Source organism: Phaenicophaeus curvirostris, chromosome 3 (genome assembly GCF_032191515.1).
Source record: "Phaenicophaeus curvirostris isolate KB17595 chromosome 3, BPBGC_Pcur_1.0, whole genome shotgun sequence".
NCBI lineage: Eukaryota > Metazoa > Chordata > Aves > Cuculiformes > Cuculidae > Phaenicophaeus > Phaenicophaeus curvirostris.
In genome coordinates this window covers 7136901-7152241 of record NC_091394.1, presented here as the reverse complement: position 1 = coordinate 7152241, position 15341 = coordinate 7136901, and the positions used below count along the sequence as shown (strand labels likewise).

The 15341-nt window shown below is 36.3% G+C and overlaps 1 protein-coding gene across 1 annotated transcript in view; it reads left to right on the top strand.

Annotated features, from left to right (window-relative positions):
• ERP44 (endoplasmic reticulum protein 44) overlaps positions 1-15341 on the top strand; it is a 49087-nt gene that overhangs the window by 18546 nt on the left and 15200 nt on the right. Inside the window, exons 2-6 of the mRNA XM_069853306.1 lie at positions 485-557; positions 2354-2393; positions 5423-5538; positions 14492-14676; positions 15159-15274. Coding sequence (XP_069709407.1) covers positions 485-557; positions 2354-2393; positions 5423-5538; positions 14492-14676; positions 15159-15274 — 530 coding nt within the window. The remainder of the gene's footprint in view (positions 1-484; positions 558-2353; positions 2394-5422; positions 5539-14491; positions 14677-15158; positions 15275-15341) is intronic.

Sequence of the window (15341 nt, the reverse complement as noted above, 5' to 3'; positions counted from 1 at the left end):
ATACTGAAACCGTTTGTTAAAACAGCAGTAAAAATAGAGACAGTTGCAACTTTTACATAATGAGAAATGTTTTAGCCTGACAAGCCCTGTAAGTGACGGAAGGAATTTCTTGTCTCTGAGTAGGTGAAACCACTCCACCTACATGCTTCTGGGCGGTGTGTAAGGTGGCTGAAGTGGGGGTTTCATTTCTTTCTTTAAAGTGAATTTATGAATAGAAGTTATTCTTAGAGGTACAAAATTTACCTGTAATTTACCTGTTTCTGCCAACATGATAGAGAATCATATGCTCTAACTGTTGAATTGTGTTGTGTCTCTAAATAGTGTTCTATTTGTATACTTGTAGTACTGCTGTCATCTGAAATTCATTGACTGAATTACAGTTATTTGCAGTTTTCCAGCTTTTGAACTGAAACATTTAAATTCATAGATATGTTACTACTTTGTTGCTGAAATTTTACCTTACCACTTTGCTTTCTTTTCGTAGGTATCTTGGCTTTTTAATCCAGCAAGAAGTGAAATAACAAGTCTAGATAGTGGAAATATAGATGACATTTTAAGTAAGTACTTGGAATATGTCTTTTTGTGCGTATGTCTGTGATCACTTATCTGTGAATCCTTCAGTGTTATTAAATGAATGTGCATACCTTGGCTTTGCAAATTTGAATTGCAGTTGCCATAGAAGTATTAAATGCCTATGAACAAAATTAGCAGGCTAAACTAACGTAGCACCTAACAATTACTTCATTCTAATCTCAATCCAGATTTGAAGTGCCTAAGAAAAACACTTGGTATCTTGTTGGCAGATAAAAATATTTGATTCCACAACCAAAACCTGTCAAGAGAGTGGTTTAGAAGTTCCCCCTAAAACAGCAACAGCTGAAACCCATGGTGATGGGCCTCAACTATCCTGCTTATTCAGCTGTGAATCAAGTTAAGCATTGTCCTGAATCTGCAGCTCATAGAAAGGAGACTCATAAATTAAACAGATGCGTATTTCTTGTCTGAAGCCTTTTCCTCTGAAAAGTATGCAAGTTTTCTGCATCTGGTTGTCTTCACAGGGAAAAAAAGTTGTTAGATTGTTTCAAATATGTTCAGAAAAAAAAATCTTTGTATTCTTTTATTTAAGTCCATACTAGAATCTGTCCACTATTGCAGGATTACTTCGTGTAGTAAATATATGATTAGGTCATAGAAAGTCTGCTTGGAAATACCTTTTATACAGAGGAAAATACTGAATCCTTTTGTAGAATGTTATTCATAGAAGGGAATATATGCCAAGTATAAGTACTTTTAACGTTTATACTATTCCATTCAATAAATGCTGTATGCCCTGGAGGGAACCCTGAATTTCTCTGTTTAATTCCCTGTTCACCACTCGCGTTCCTTGCTGATAATGAAAAACTTAATGTTGCAGTTTTAATAAAAACTGTAGTCTTTCCCAGCCTTCTCAAGAGTCAGTCTTTTCCAGCATGCTGTCTTTTCCAGGCTTGCAACATCTTAATCTTAGCTTATAACTGCTTTGCTACTTTGTCAATAGTGCGACCTGGTCTATAGCTCCAGTATGTATTTCAAGATTTTTCCAATGTCTAGGCTACTAGTACTAATAAAAATCGATTTACAGCATGGTTGTTATATTGTGTAAAGATGGCAGTTTATTTTTGGGCAGGTGATTTGGCCTTCTATCTTTGATATATTTTCCTTTTTTGTGTGTGAAAAGTGATGTATAGGAGCATTATTTCACTACATCATCATATATAACCTTATTGTACTGCACTTTTTTCGAGTAGACCTTAGTATTTTTTCTTCTTTGGGGACTGCAGATTTCTCTGATGACTTTTGCCTTAGAATCCAGCTTCTTAGCAGATAAAGCAAGTAAGGACTGGCCAGAGCAAATTACACAGGCAGGCTGCGTGTTGGTCATTCTTCTAACCCAAATAGTTGACATTTCAGGTTTTAATTGGTTTTTTTAACACACATGAATAATCTAGAAGATGCTTAAAAGATGTACTAGAGTACAACTTCTGGCTTTGAGTGCCTAAATCTTAACTGCAGAATTCCTTTTTGTATCTCTCGTGTCACGTATTTACTTCTTTTTTGTCTTAATACCTTAAGTTTTGGCATTTTTTATGTCTAATATATCAATAAAGTCAATAAAATACTTAACTGAAGGTGTCTTTCCTCACTTTCCCACTTGATATGGATTATATTTCAGATAAGACTTACCTTAGCAGTTTTCTAGCAATCAGATGGAGCTCTATGTTGAATTATCTGGAAATATCTGCTTTTATGTTTTTTGTATATGTTTTTTGCCTCACAATGTGACATTGTCCTTTTTATTTTTCTTTCCTCTCAGACAATGCAGATGTTGCTTTAGTTAATTTTTATGCTGATTGGTAAGTTATACAAGGGTATTTTCTATGTTTAAACTTCTGGCTTTTGAAAACTGTTTTGTTTGTCTGTAGTTTTCTAACTGAAAATACGGTTGCTTTCAAACTAGTTCTTTCCTGGGTTGTTTTATGTTCTGATTACTTCCCCTTCTGCTATTCTGCCATCTTTTGTTTCATGGTTTCTATCATAGGAAGAAGCCTTCTGTAGTAGTATGGAATAACATTCTGTGTAATTGATTTTTTATTCCCCTCTCAGCAAGACAGATTTCATTAACTTTTTGCTCCTTAACACAGGAGAGTCCCAAATATTAACTTTTTCTGTCTTCTTTTGTGTTTGTCCCATGCATGTGCGCTATAGAAAGGAAAGGGCTTGAAATTACACAAAAAATCAAATGCTTCTCTAATCTGGAAGAACTTCCAAGCGGAAAATGAGAGAAATAATAATTGAGAAATAAAATCTGAGCAACTGAAAAGGGGAAGAATTTGGGGCTAGACTGGTTAGACAGTGTGAAAGACATACTTAGAGGGAACTGTTTACTTGAAATTATATTTTAAAATAATGAAACCACTTGCATATGAAGTAATCATTAGAATGAAATCAAACACCATACCCCTTTTTGTTTAAATTGTATAAGAAGTAATTTTAAATGTTTTGTTCTGCTCCACCATTAGTATTTTTAGAAGAACTTCTAGCAAGGAAGAAACCAGAAAAGTATTCTGAAAAAATAAAATTTGACATGCAAATTAATACAAAAAATAAAGTTAGGAAAATAGTTTTGTCTTCCTTCAGCTTTATATTATAAGGCAATATATAAATGTAAGTACTACACTTCAAATATTTCTGTTCCCGGTGTTTTCTTTGTGAGCGTAAAACGTTGGCTTTTATAATCAAAGGCCATGTAGATGATTCTTTCACCTCTTTCATATGCCACTACATGTCTAAGTCTGTAGTTCCATATGGCCTAGACATAGCAAGTGCACAGTGCTTTACATGAAAATTTTACAGTTTGCCTTTACTGATAATTAGCATGCTAATTTTAATTTATTTTTTTAAATTGATTTTGACAAATTCATACCAGTCATCACATGGAATGAAGTTCTCAATCTCAAATACTTTGTAATGCCTTCATTTAAACTTTGATATAACGTCTGGTTTTACGCAATCTAAATCAGTGTAATAATCTTTGTATATACCTCTGTCATTTTATAGACAATTTTAATGTTCATTTAGTTTGCATATGTTCATTCGCTACCACAGACTAAATTGGCACGTTTAAACCAGTAGAACTTTTCTATAGAGAGATTGCATTTGTTTACCAAGCAAGCTATTTGTTTGAAATGTCTATCTTTATAATGATACTACAAATAAGTAAATAGTTAAGCAGGATACAAAGTCTTATTTCTTACTTGTTCTGTATAGAATTATGCTATAATGGCTGCCTTTTGAATTAAGTAAATAAACTTTGGAGGTTGATTATTTTCAGTTTGTGATCTGTATATACCTCCTGGGTCATGGACTACTTCAACAGGTTTTATTAAAGATAACCAAGGAAAGGAAATCTATGAAGAGTAAATTTAATACAGTGAAATTTGGAGTTTGTTTTGCCATTGAAGAATCATTTTTACGTAGACAAAATCCTGGAGGCTAAAAATCCATGTTCTTATGCTTCTGTGATAGAGGAAAGAATATTTTAAAACTTAGTGTAGCAAAGCATCCTGTTTTATGGTCTTATTAGCACAACTCTTTCTGCATACCTCAAGTGCATATCCTATTTGCTTTAATACTTTAATGTGATTTGCTTTTATTTAAAGATTTGTGTGCGCTTGCAAGTTGATTCACATTATGGTAGCCCATAATTTTAAAACATTACAGCCTCGATGACAATCCTTACACGCAGGCATTCAGTAATAACCCCTCAACAAAGTCTCCTCCCAGCCAATGATGTAACGTGACCTTTGAATGAGAATAGATCAGTTTTGCTGATGCAGGTACTCTGCTGTAAGGATGGAGAAAAAAAGAGGGACAAGGAAGCCATATATAATATACACATGGTACATTAATGTGTAGCATACAGTTGTGCCCCCCAGAGTCAGGCTTCTCTAACAAAATGGCCTTAAGCTCTGTTTATGTTTAGGGAGCAAAACCTGCCTCTTCACTTTGAATGTTTGCTGTTGTAGATATAACAGCATCCCCAGGCTATCACTGTTAAGTTTAAGCAGGGCTTTGCTGCAGGCTGTTTTATTGCAAGTCTCTTCTCCATAAGGTCTCGTTCTGACAACTTCCACGGTGCCGTTAGACGTCTTCAGTTTAAAATTCTGCCGCGTCTTTAGAAGAACAGAATATAAAATAATTTTATTGACATATTAATAGCGAGCTTGTACACTAATGTTATCCTGAGCTCCCCAAAGCTGCAAAAGCATCCTTTTACAATCCTACTGTCTTTTCCATAGGCAGAAAGAGACAATTTTCATCAAAATCTGACATGACTGGAAGAAGGAACCCGTGGAATTCATTTTGTTCATAGTGCTGCAACAGCAGCCGTTTCAAATTCTACCAAACTTGAACAATAATATAATAAGCAACACTTAAATTTCTATTGTTGACCCTTACAAAGTGATGTCTGTGATGTTTCTTGAAGGTGCTTGTTGGTAAACATTTGAATCTCAACAATCCGAGTAACTTTTGTTACTGTATCTTTACAATTGCTTCCCCATGTAGAAAAAGAAATTAGACTTTATGAATAGCATATATTTCTTAAAGGCCTATAATTGATTAACAGTGTTTAATAAGCAGGTAAAGCAGGGGGGCACATCTTGAACTGTACATTCTTTTAGAATGTTGGCAGGGGAGCGTCCACCTGAATTAAAAATACGTTCAAAAGTAACTTTATCCAGTCAGTTACTGGAATGATTACAAATACATGTTATTTTCCAGTAGATTATTTTTCCTTCAAAGATTGAAATATTCCCTAAGTAATCAATTAAAATATTTCATATTAATATTTTGAAATTATGATTTCACATTCTGTCCACAGGTGCCGCTTCAGCCAAATGCTGCATCCTATTTTTGAGGAAGCTTCAAATGTAATTAAGGAAGAATATCCAGATAAGAATCAAGTGGTGTTTGCGAGAGTAGACTGTGATCAGCATTGTAAGTAAATCCTAGTTTTTCTCTGTTATCTTGCCAGTAAGTTCCTCGTTGTATTGAAAAATATACTAGATAGAAATCTACAGTGTGTTTGGACCTGCCTGGTCAATTAGCCCAGGCAGAGTTGCTTTGTATACTTCAGTGAACTTGTTCTTCCAGATTTGTCAGGGCAATCTCCAGTGTTATTTTCTCATTGCATCCATAAAGATGCTTTTATATCCATTCAGCCTGTCTCACTTAATGGGGAAAACAGAGCTGGTTTTATGAATTGAATTGGCTCATTGAGGGGTCATGGAAGTCTTCAGGGACAAGAAAAGGGAGGTGTAACCTTCCATTGTCAGCATCAAAATGATGTACAGCTCAGGTCTTCCCTCCAAATAGAGCTTGTGGTGGACTGTAAGTTGACTTTTGCACAGCCAGGAGAGCATTAGAAGTTTTCTGCTCTGCTGCTTGTACGCGTGCCAACAAATGGTTGTCTGTTTTGGTTCTTCTGCCACCCACAAGTCCATGAAAATGCCAAACCTTACTCATTTTATGCCTATATTAATCAAAAAAGTTGCTTTTTAATCCGATAATAAAGAAAATGTAAGGAACATATGCTACACATTGAGAAACAAATGGATTTTTGTTATGGTGTTTTTTATAGTGTAAGATCAACTTTTCTGTCTTATGCTTCTGGAAGAGCAGCACTTGCAGACATAGTTTCTTTTCAATGGCTTCTGATTCCCAAAGACTAGTACCAGTTCCAAATGGCTTCACATCCCAGCAGAATTTAAGTTCTCACCAATACTGATTATAATATTTGGGCTTTACAAAACTCGAAATGTGTAAGAAAAATCACTGCTGGAAACTTGAAGAATCACTGCACGGAGATATTACTTTGTAGCTTTTACCCTTGACCTGATGGTTTTGGTTTAGTGCTCTGATGGGAAAACCTCAAGGGAGAATCTTACAGGACAGGAAAAGAAAAAAGTCAATTGAATATCTGTGAAAAGTAACTGACTTCACTTACCATTTTTTTCCTCCCCATTTTGACAATCTAACTTTTTTGGTGTGAGAGGGGGATTTTCCCTATAATGAGAATTCCTGGCTTGAAGTGTCTTAGTTCTTACTTACTGACTTTTAAATCTGCAAGTCCGCTTGAACAACATCAGCTTGGCACACTTTTGTGCTCTGTTTTGTGTGCATGCATGTAGTTGTCCATCAAGAGCACCTGTCTTGTGGTCTTGAAAGAGATTTCAAGCATTAAAAAACCCAAACCCCAAATTTAAGGCAGCAAACAGTATCAACTCAGTTTCCAAAATGTAAGTTAAGCTGATACTTCAACCTGTCTGAAGTGGTCAAGGAGATTTTGTCCCTTCCCAAAGACTAATAATTCATGACCACAGGCAATTTAAATGCCTCTTGGTTTAAAGCTATGAATGATTGGGATATTAGACACCATTTTTAGCTTCTGCAGGAAAAGCAGCACAACAGTCTTCTCCTAGGGTACGTGAGCAGCTTTGATGCGCCCAGCTTTCTTCCTATGTTGGGAGGGGAAAGGACGTGTTGGGGAACTGATACAGAAGTTTGAACCTAGGTATTCTTGAAGAGCCAGTTACATTAGAAACATGATTGTAGAACCTCGTTCTCTGAGCAGATGTCTTCTAGTGAATACGCTGTGTAACAGTGTAACTGCCTGTAGCAGTCCCAGAGCAGTAGTAGGATGGAGAAGTCTGACTAAAGTTAATGTGCTTCACAAAATATGCTTTAGTCTCCTTGACTTAGAAAAAAATACTGTTGCATTTATTTCTTGCTATTATGTTGTCTCTGTTAAGTGAATGTTTTCCTGCCTTCTTCCTGAACAGCCTTTTCTAGAGTCAAAGATTTGAGGGGGGGATGTTGGGGGAAATGTTTTAAGTATTTTAGTTTTTATTTATGCAATAGCAGCTTCTTAGTAAGAGGGTGGATGTTACTTTATTATCCAGCCTGGGCTTGCTATAGTAATTTTCTAAACATTGGAGTCATGATTGTTGTTATCTTTTTTTTACCTCTTTCTTCACCGTTATATTTTATGTGTTTACATATTTTAGCAACACTAGAAGGTTTATGCCAATATTTTGGGGTTTGTTATGCCTGCAGATTTCATACTAGTAGCTCACTATTAGGATTATGTCCTAGAGATGGTGAATTATTTGCATTACAAATGATCAGTTTCTTTTTGAAGCCAAGGCTCTGTAGGGAATCCAAATAGTTGATTTCAGGCCACTCAAAACCAGCTTTCAGAATGGTCAGCCAGGCATAGATACTTTCCATTTAATGCACTATTATTGAAGCACACTGCAGGGCCCAACAGCTCACACCAGCTTCTGAGGGTAAAGCAAATTAAAGAGAATTATTGATGCGCTGCCAAATGTTTGATGCTTAATGACAAAAGCATCATACTGTCTGCATTTATAGACAATGTAAAGATATTTTTCTGGAAAGTGATAGGTCCCAATGTGATTACATACAAAACCAACATATTAATGCTATATTAAGTCTCTATATGTGTTATATTTTACAGCAGTTTATAATATTATGGAAGGTAATTTATGCTGAAATGTGTAATTTAAGTCATCAGGATGTGTTTAAGCTGTGTGGAATATACACTAAAGGTAAATCTGTTGAAGCAGATACTCTTTCATTTTCTAAGACCTCATCCTTTTATAACTTATATTTATAAATTCCACTACATTGGTTGCTGTTTAAATCTTCAGTGGTTTTGGGGTGTTTGATTTAATAATTCACTAATCTTTAAAATTATGCACCTCTGTTCTAAGTGTAATACCTAGTAATGTGACCTTCCATATAAAACTGTAGAAGATCTTTCTGCATATACTAGGAAGGTTTTGGAGTGTTTAGTATTTTGGGTTGGTTGGGTTTTTTTGTTTTGCTAGCTTGTGGGGTTTTTTGTGGTTTTTTTTTTTTTAGCCTTTGTATTAAGCAGCAGTGTTGCAAGCGAACTTGGAGCTCACTTGGCACCATGTATGTCCTATGTTTCTGTTCTCTGTGAGTGAATATTACAATGTAGAAGAACTTGCATTTCTGGAGAAGAGTTTTTATTTTGATGAATTCAGAATTAGGGTTGTGGTACAGAATTCTTATAAGCTAGAGTATATATTTGGATTCTTACTTCTACTACACCATTATTTCCTTTAGCTTCTGAGTATAAAAGTAATAGCTGGTTTGAATAAATTTTTGTGCTTCCAAACAGAAAGCTTCTCTCTGATGAGGTGCTTTGCTAGGTAAACTTTTTTAGGGAACTTTTGTTTTGTCCTTGAAAACGTTTGTGATTGGTACTCTTATGTAGGACAGAGAGATACTGACCTCTCTGTCATGTGCTGATGTTAGTCTTCAGAGAGTTGCTTAGGTTGTATCACTACTTTGCCTTTGGTAAGCAAAATAACTCCGTACGATAACAAATTCGGAGGTTCATAAATGAACCATGAATGAAACTGTAAACAAGTATGAGGATTTTATTGCATTTCCTTACACTTTGGGTGGAAAAAAAAATATTAGTCTGGAAAAGCTCTCTTTGGCTAAAATAGAAAGTGGAAATGATTCCGAGAGGTTGTTGATGCTCTCCTCAGGAAGGCCATTTTGTCAGCCTGTCAGAAAAGGTTATGGGATACCCACTGATGAGGTCCTGCTAAGAGCAGGCATGGCTGTTGTGAATGCTCCTTTGCAGAAAGTGATCTAGATTTGCTGTTACCCAGCTTCTTAGTAGCTCAGTTTGATGTAGAACATTGATTGCTTTTCTTGTACCTGTTTTAGTCCAACATATAAGTCACCAGTGTCACAATCTTCGAGGCAGGATGCCTAGTTTAGGTGGTCTCCCAACCTCATTTCTAATTTTGTTTCGTATGAATGTTCCCATGTTACAATTGTGTGCAAATGTTATGCAAGGGGTAGCTTAACTGGGGACGATCGATGCTGTATTATGAAATACTTAATAATAGGGTGAATGTAGTGCAATATGTAGGGGAAGGTAGGAGGCAAAAAGGACATTTTAAATGAACTTGAGAGAAAAAAGCCTACAGAATAAGTAAAACTACCTATCAAAGACAGTTTTCATTTCTCATTTGTAGTGTGCCCCGGCAGGTAGCCTGAGGGACTTCAAAAGACGTGATTGATCTCAAGTGAGCGGGCAGAATACTTATTTGGTAATCCCAGCTTCAAATATACGTCTGAATCAATTTGTTATCTTTGAGATGGAAGGTATTGCGTCAGATAGCGGTATAGTTAAGATGATTTGACACAAAATAATCAGTATTGGGTCCAGTAAATTCGAGATGTATACGTATACACACACATATATACGTATGTATATGTAGGTGTAGATCTCTTTCTCTCCCTTTCTTTCTTTCTTTCTCTCAATATATTATGTTCCTATGCAACTCTTATAACCAGCATGTCAAAATAAAATTAAGAAATGCAGCAGCTTGGGTTTGTTCTAATTCTTTCTCAGACAACATGAAGACCTCCCTTAGAAAAAGGAACACTACAGGCATTTTCAGAGATTATTTTTATGGGGTTTGGGTTTTAGAACTTTGATTTTCTTCCAGATAATTTTTCAGGCTGTTTTAGTCCTCTGTTTGGCATGTCAGTTGCTTCAGGTAGTACCTTATATTATGAGGTGGGCATTTAGGATAATCACCAGTATTGTTCAAATCCTAGTGGACGTGTTTTCTGAAAGCCAGTCCTGTAAACTTTAGATTCTAAGTATTTGTTTGGTGGTGGTATGAATTAGTTCACTGCCTTAGGCGTACGGTGTCATGAGTTAATGGTGGGTTAATACCCTACGTGGGTGTATGTGTCAAACTTAAAAAGTCTCTTTCAAAACAACAATGAAAGCTCCTGTCTCATCCCTACTACAGAAGGCAGCTTTGCTTTCTCTTCAGTAGTTCAGGAGAATTGTCAGTACAGTGCATGTATGAGGAGAACTGAGTGACTGTGAAGACGTTCCTGTTGGAGTTTGTAGAATGAAAAGTAGAAAATCGACTGCGCAGTTTAGAAGTAGTTGTATGCCAACAGGTATACATGCAAAACAGGGAGGAGAGAATCATCTGAATTCAACAGCTATTGCTCTGCTTGATTTGTAGAAGACGAGGAGTAGTTAGAGTATGTCAGTAGCTTCCTTTCATAACTGGAGTTAAACCATTCTGGTAGCGGAGGCACTAGGCATGTGATTTAATGATTAATTGATCAAAATACCTTTTAGGTATCTTAGTATGTGAAGAAAACTTGAAGTTGTAGCTGGGAGGCTTTTTTTTCCCCCCTCTTTAGGTAGGTTATCTATATCTGTTTCAAATACCTCTTCTCATCAGAAAATGGGCAATGAGAACGTCTGGAAATATTTTAAAATTTAATTTAGGATTTACTATAACTAATGAAATCTATGAATGAGTTCAAACAATATTCCATGTATTTGCATTGTGTATTTCCAATTTTAAAAGGAATATAATTTTGTAGTTGCTCTGCTTATGCTAACTTTACCTGTATCAAATGCCAGGACTTAATGAAACATTTAAGGCTTACTCTATTTGACTTTTGAATGAATTCAAACAATTTTTCATGTACTTGCATTTTATATTTTGTAAAAAGATGGTTTTCAAATACTTACTTGTGTAGGACTGTCATCTCTCTGTGTTAGTTCAAATACCAGTATTCATGGAATCTCAATGTAATTTGTAAAGAGCATGCAAGTTCTGACTTACAAAATAATGTTTGAATTCAATCTTGACAGTGGGCGTTTTACTACCATTAATTTTTTTATGCAACTTCAGCACTCGATGAAGATTCACATCCCTAGGAACTGCGATTTCCATCTCAGAGTACCTTCGAGAGCCCCCAGTTGCCCACTCTGCAACCTTTGCATCCTACTATAACTGTGGAAATATCCTGAAGGAAAAAGTCCGTATTGTGAGACAAGAAAGTGTAGGTTTGGTGTACTCTTGCTGTGGAGTTCGTTAACAGAAACAGCCTTTAATCTCAATGTGTTTGTGCGAAAGCTTGGTATGTAGTGCTTCCTGTCTCTTATCAGACCCTGATCAAATTTTGATTGACCGATGTACTGTCAGACCAAAGGTCCTTTTATCACAGGAGAGAAGAGCAGCAAATGCCTGGTTTGCTGGTGATATTTGTCTTCCACTGCGCAAATATAAACTGATTCTTCCCCTGCTATACTTGCCACCTTCTTGCAGGCAACCCTTGGATACTTTAACTAAAAAGTGGTGGAATTTAAAGGAAGGAAATAGGATTAATCTAATACTTGCTAGTGCTGAATATGTTGACATCTTCCCTTGAGTCATTTGTATTAATTTGAGAAACATGTACTCTGAATTGAGGACACAAAGTGTATTATCCTTAATTTTATCTATACGTAATTAGTGCATTAAGAAACTCTTCTGGGATATTTAGGAAACAGATCAAGTCATTTCTTAGTAAAAATTGATAGGCTAATTCTGTGGTATTTTGTAGTGATGCAAAGCTTGTTAGGAACTGGATTTATTTGGTGAAGTGAGTTTACTGGTTTGAGGTATGTTAAAGAACATTTTTGTGGAGTCGACATGGTTCTTAATGCTTTGCTGTGCATTTTTTGTTTTCAGTTCTCAGACTCGTTTAAGTTGTGCAGCTGGTACAAAGACTGTTTTCGGTAACTAAAACTACAAGTGATTAGTAGTGTTTTAACAGCAATTAAAACTACTCATGGTTTCACTGAGAGTTCTGTATGCAGCAGGGAATTTGGATTTATTATTTTTTTTCTAATATTTTACAAGTCTGAGAGAGGTGGAGAGCTTTATGTGCTGGAGGGCAGTTGTGGGCACAGTTCCATAGGGGAATGACTTATTTCCATTTGCTTGGGGCTTTAATTTTGGTTTGCAGCTGAAGGGAGTGTGTGTTAGCTGCCCAGTTTCTGCAGCTTGCTCATGACGGCTTCTTCTGAATAGTCTGTAAAAAAAGAGCACGTGTAAGAGAGAAAGCAAATCTGCTTCGTGGTAAATAGGAAATGGAGAAGAAAGGACATTCTTGTCAGAAAGGATTAGTTTTTAAAGTTCAGTACTGTGCCAGATGCGCTGATGGACCCTCACTTGGCTGCCTTCCTGCTGTGGGCCAGTCCAGGTCACCTGAAGTAGATACTTTGACTTCAAAGGAGCCAGTGGAAAGTAACAGGACATGCACTCAGCCCACACTTTCGATGTCTTTCTCCCTCTGTTAACTGGATGAAGCTTCTGTGTGTCTAAAGGACAAATTGGTTCATTGAAATTCACTGTCTCTGCCTTTCCTTGGGAGAGAAAGGGAGAAGGGGAGCCAGGTGGGTGTGGTTGGCTGGAATGAGTCATCTCAAAGGATTAAGCAGCTCTGCTAAGTGTGCAGAATGCATGTATTTTGGGATTTAGTTGGATTTAAGTACCAACATGACTGAGATTTAGGCAAACTGCATCCTACCCTGTGATAGAGAGCACCCAGTTCTCACAGGGGCTGTGAAACTTTTTGTTTCTAGATGTATCTCCTGGGGAGGAATGAACAGGAGGGCAGAAGTAAAAGCAAAAGGAAAGTGCTCAAAGAAATCATTTGGCATTACTTTGGTTTTAGTCTTATTTTCCTAAGAATCTGATGTGTATCTGATTATCTTGTTTCTTCAGTCTTCCTTCAAAATCTCCTCAAGGCTTTTTGCTAAACTTCAACCACATCTGAAAGAGGGAAGAGCATTCTATTAAGTACCTATGAAATTTGATGAAAGCGATTGCTGAATATTACAGATGCACGAAACTAGCTTCTGTTCCGTAGCAAAGGATACGGTAAAAACCAAGGGCTGCTCAGTGTGCTGTGAAACACTTGCTGGTTACATATAAATTTTGCTGTCAATGTCTAGCTGGGAACTAGGTGCATAACATATTGCAGCTTGCTGTGTCCCAGCAATTAACCAGATTGGAAGAGGGACAAAGGGACACTTGAAGTACTCCGAAGTGTAGTGAAGAACTGGGTTATTGCATTAGGAGTGGTTGAAGATAAGGAGCACAGGATGCGCATTCGTGGGAAACTGGGCTTTACTGATGCTGCTCAGCTTTCTTCTTTAGTCTTCTAATTTTACTGTAAGACCTCTTTTTTTTCCTTTATTCTTCCTTGACATTTCTAAGTCTCATGAAAAATAACTTGAATATCTAACTTGTTGTATAAAGGTGAAAATAGCTAGTGCTCTTATGCTAGATAAAAGCACGTGTGATACTATGTTGTATGATGGTCTATGGGTTTCAAGTCTAGAAAGCTGGGCTACATGTATAGATCTGAATTAAGAACTCTCTTGGAGGGAATGCTGGCACTGATTGACCAGAGAGGTGTTTGCCTTAATACAGAATCCTGAAACTTTGTGTTTGTTCAAAACCTGAGTAGTTCAGAACTGCAACAAAATTTTCTGGCCTTCGCAGGCTTCAAAAAATATTTTGCTTGGGGTTCATGTTGTCTAAAATTTAAGACAAGACAATGGTACTTCGAGCACTATAATTGAGAAAAATCCTAGTGAGTGTAAAGAAAAATAGGGGATGATTTATTTTATTAAAACTTTCTCATGTGGATTAATTAACAGTTTGGCAAGCTTTTAAGTTACGTTCTTGTTATGCTCTTACATTGGCTTTCCTATTTATTAGGATACTAAATGTGTGTAGCTGACCAAGTCAAGTCTTTGCTTACCCCACATTTTGGTCATAACTTTTTTATGAAGATCAGTACATGCGAGAAATACTGGAGCTGCTCTCCTTTCTTTCCTCTAGGGTTGTTTTCAGGTGCGTTTTTTAGTTCTTGTTTAAAGGTGTGGAATGCTTGTTCAGGGATTCCACTTCACAAGCGCACATCTACGTGTATAAGATACCATGGTCAGTGTATTTCTGTATCCTCAGGGGTTTGGGTTTATGTTCTTTTCTTAATTTTGTTTTAGCGGATATAGCTCAGAGATACAGGATAAGCAAATATCCGACTCTGAAACTCTTCCGGAATGGAATGATGATGAAGAGAGAATACAGGGGCCAGAGATCTGTGACAGCAATAGCAGATTATATCAGGCAGCAGAAGAGTAATCCCATTCGGGAGGTCCAAGATTTGGAAGAAATTAATTCTCTTGATGTAAGTCTTCTGATTTTTTTCCTTCTAAATGTATTCTTTTTACTTTTTTTTTTTTGTATGTTAAACTGATGATGCCTAAAGTATTTGGAGTGCATTTTTGCTTCTTTCTTTTCCGTTCAGAAGTGTTGAGTGCTTTTTTCAAACTGAGTGGAAAACTGGTTCATTTCCAGTATTACAAATCATTCCAATATAATCACTTTGAACTGCATTCATTTTGTTACAATAACTCCACTGCCAAATTACTTATTTTACTTATAATCATTTGAAAAGAATAATGTGTTATATTTGGCAAGATACTTCTAATATTCCTCATCGGAAAATATTCACAAGGATGCTTCTGAATATTGAGGAGACAGAAAATAAATAACTTCTGCATGATTGACTGTTGAATGAATGGCACCTCTGTATTTAATATCCTTAGGGAAGTAATGGTAGTTTTCGGTAATTTGAGGTGGTTTATGATTTAACCTCTGCTTTTACAGCGTAGCAGAAGAAATATTGTTGGATACTTTGAGCAAAAGGACTCTGACAATTACAGGACCTTTGAAAGAGTAGCGAATATTTTGCATGATGACTGTGTATTCGTGTCTGCCTTTGGGTAAGTCTTAAAATTTGTTGATTGTGTGAGTTCATTACTGAAATTCTATTAATGAGTTGTATATAAT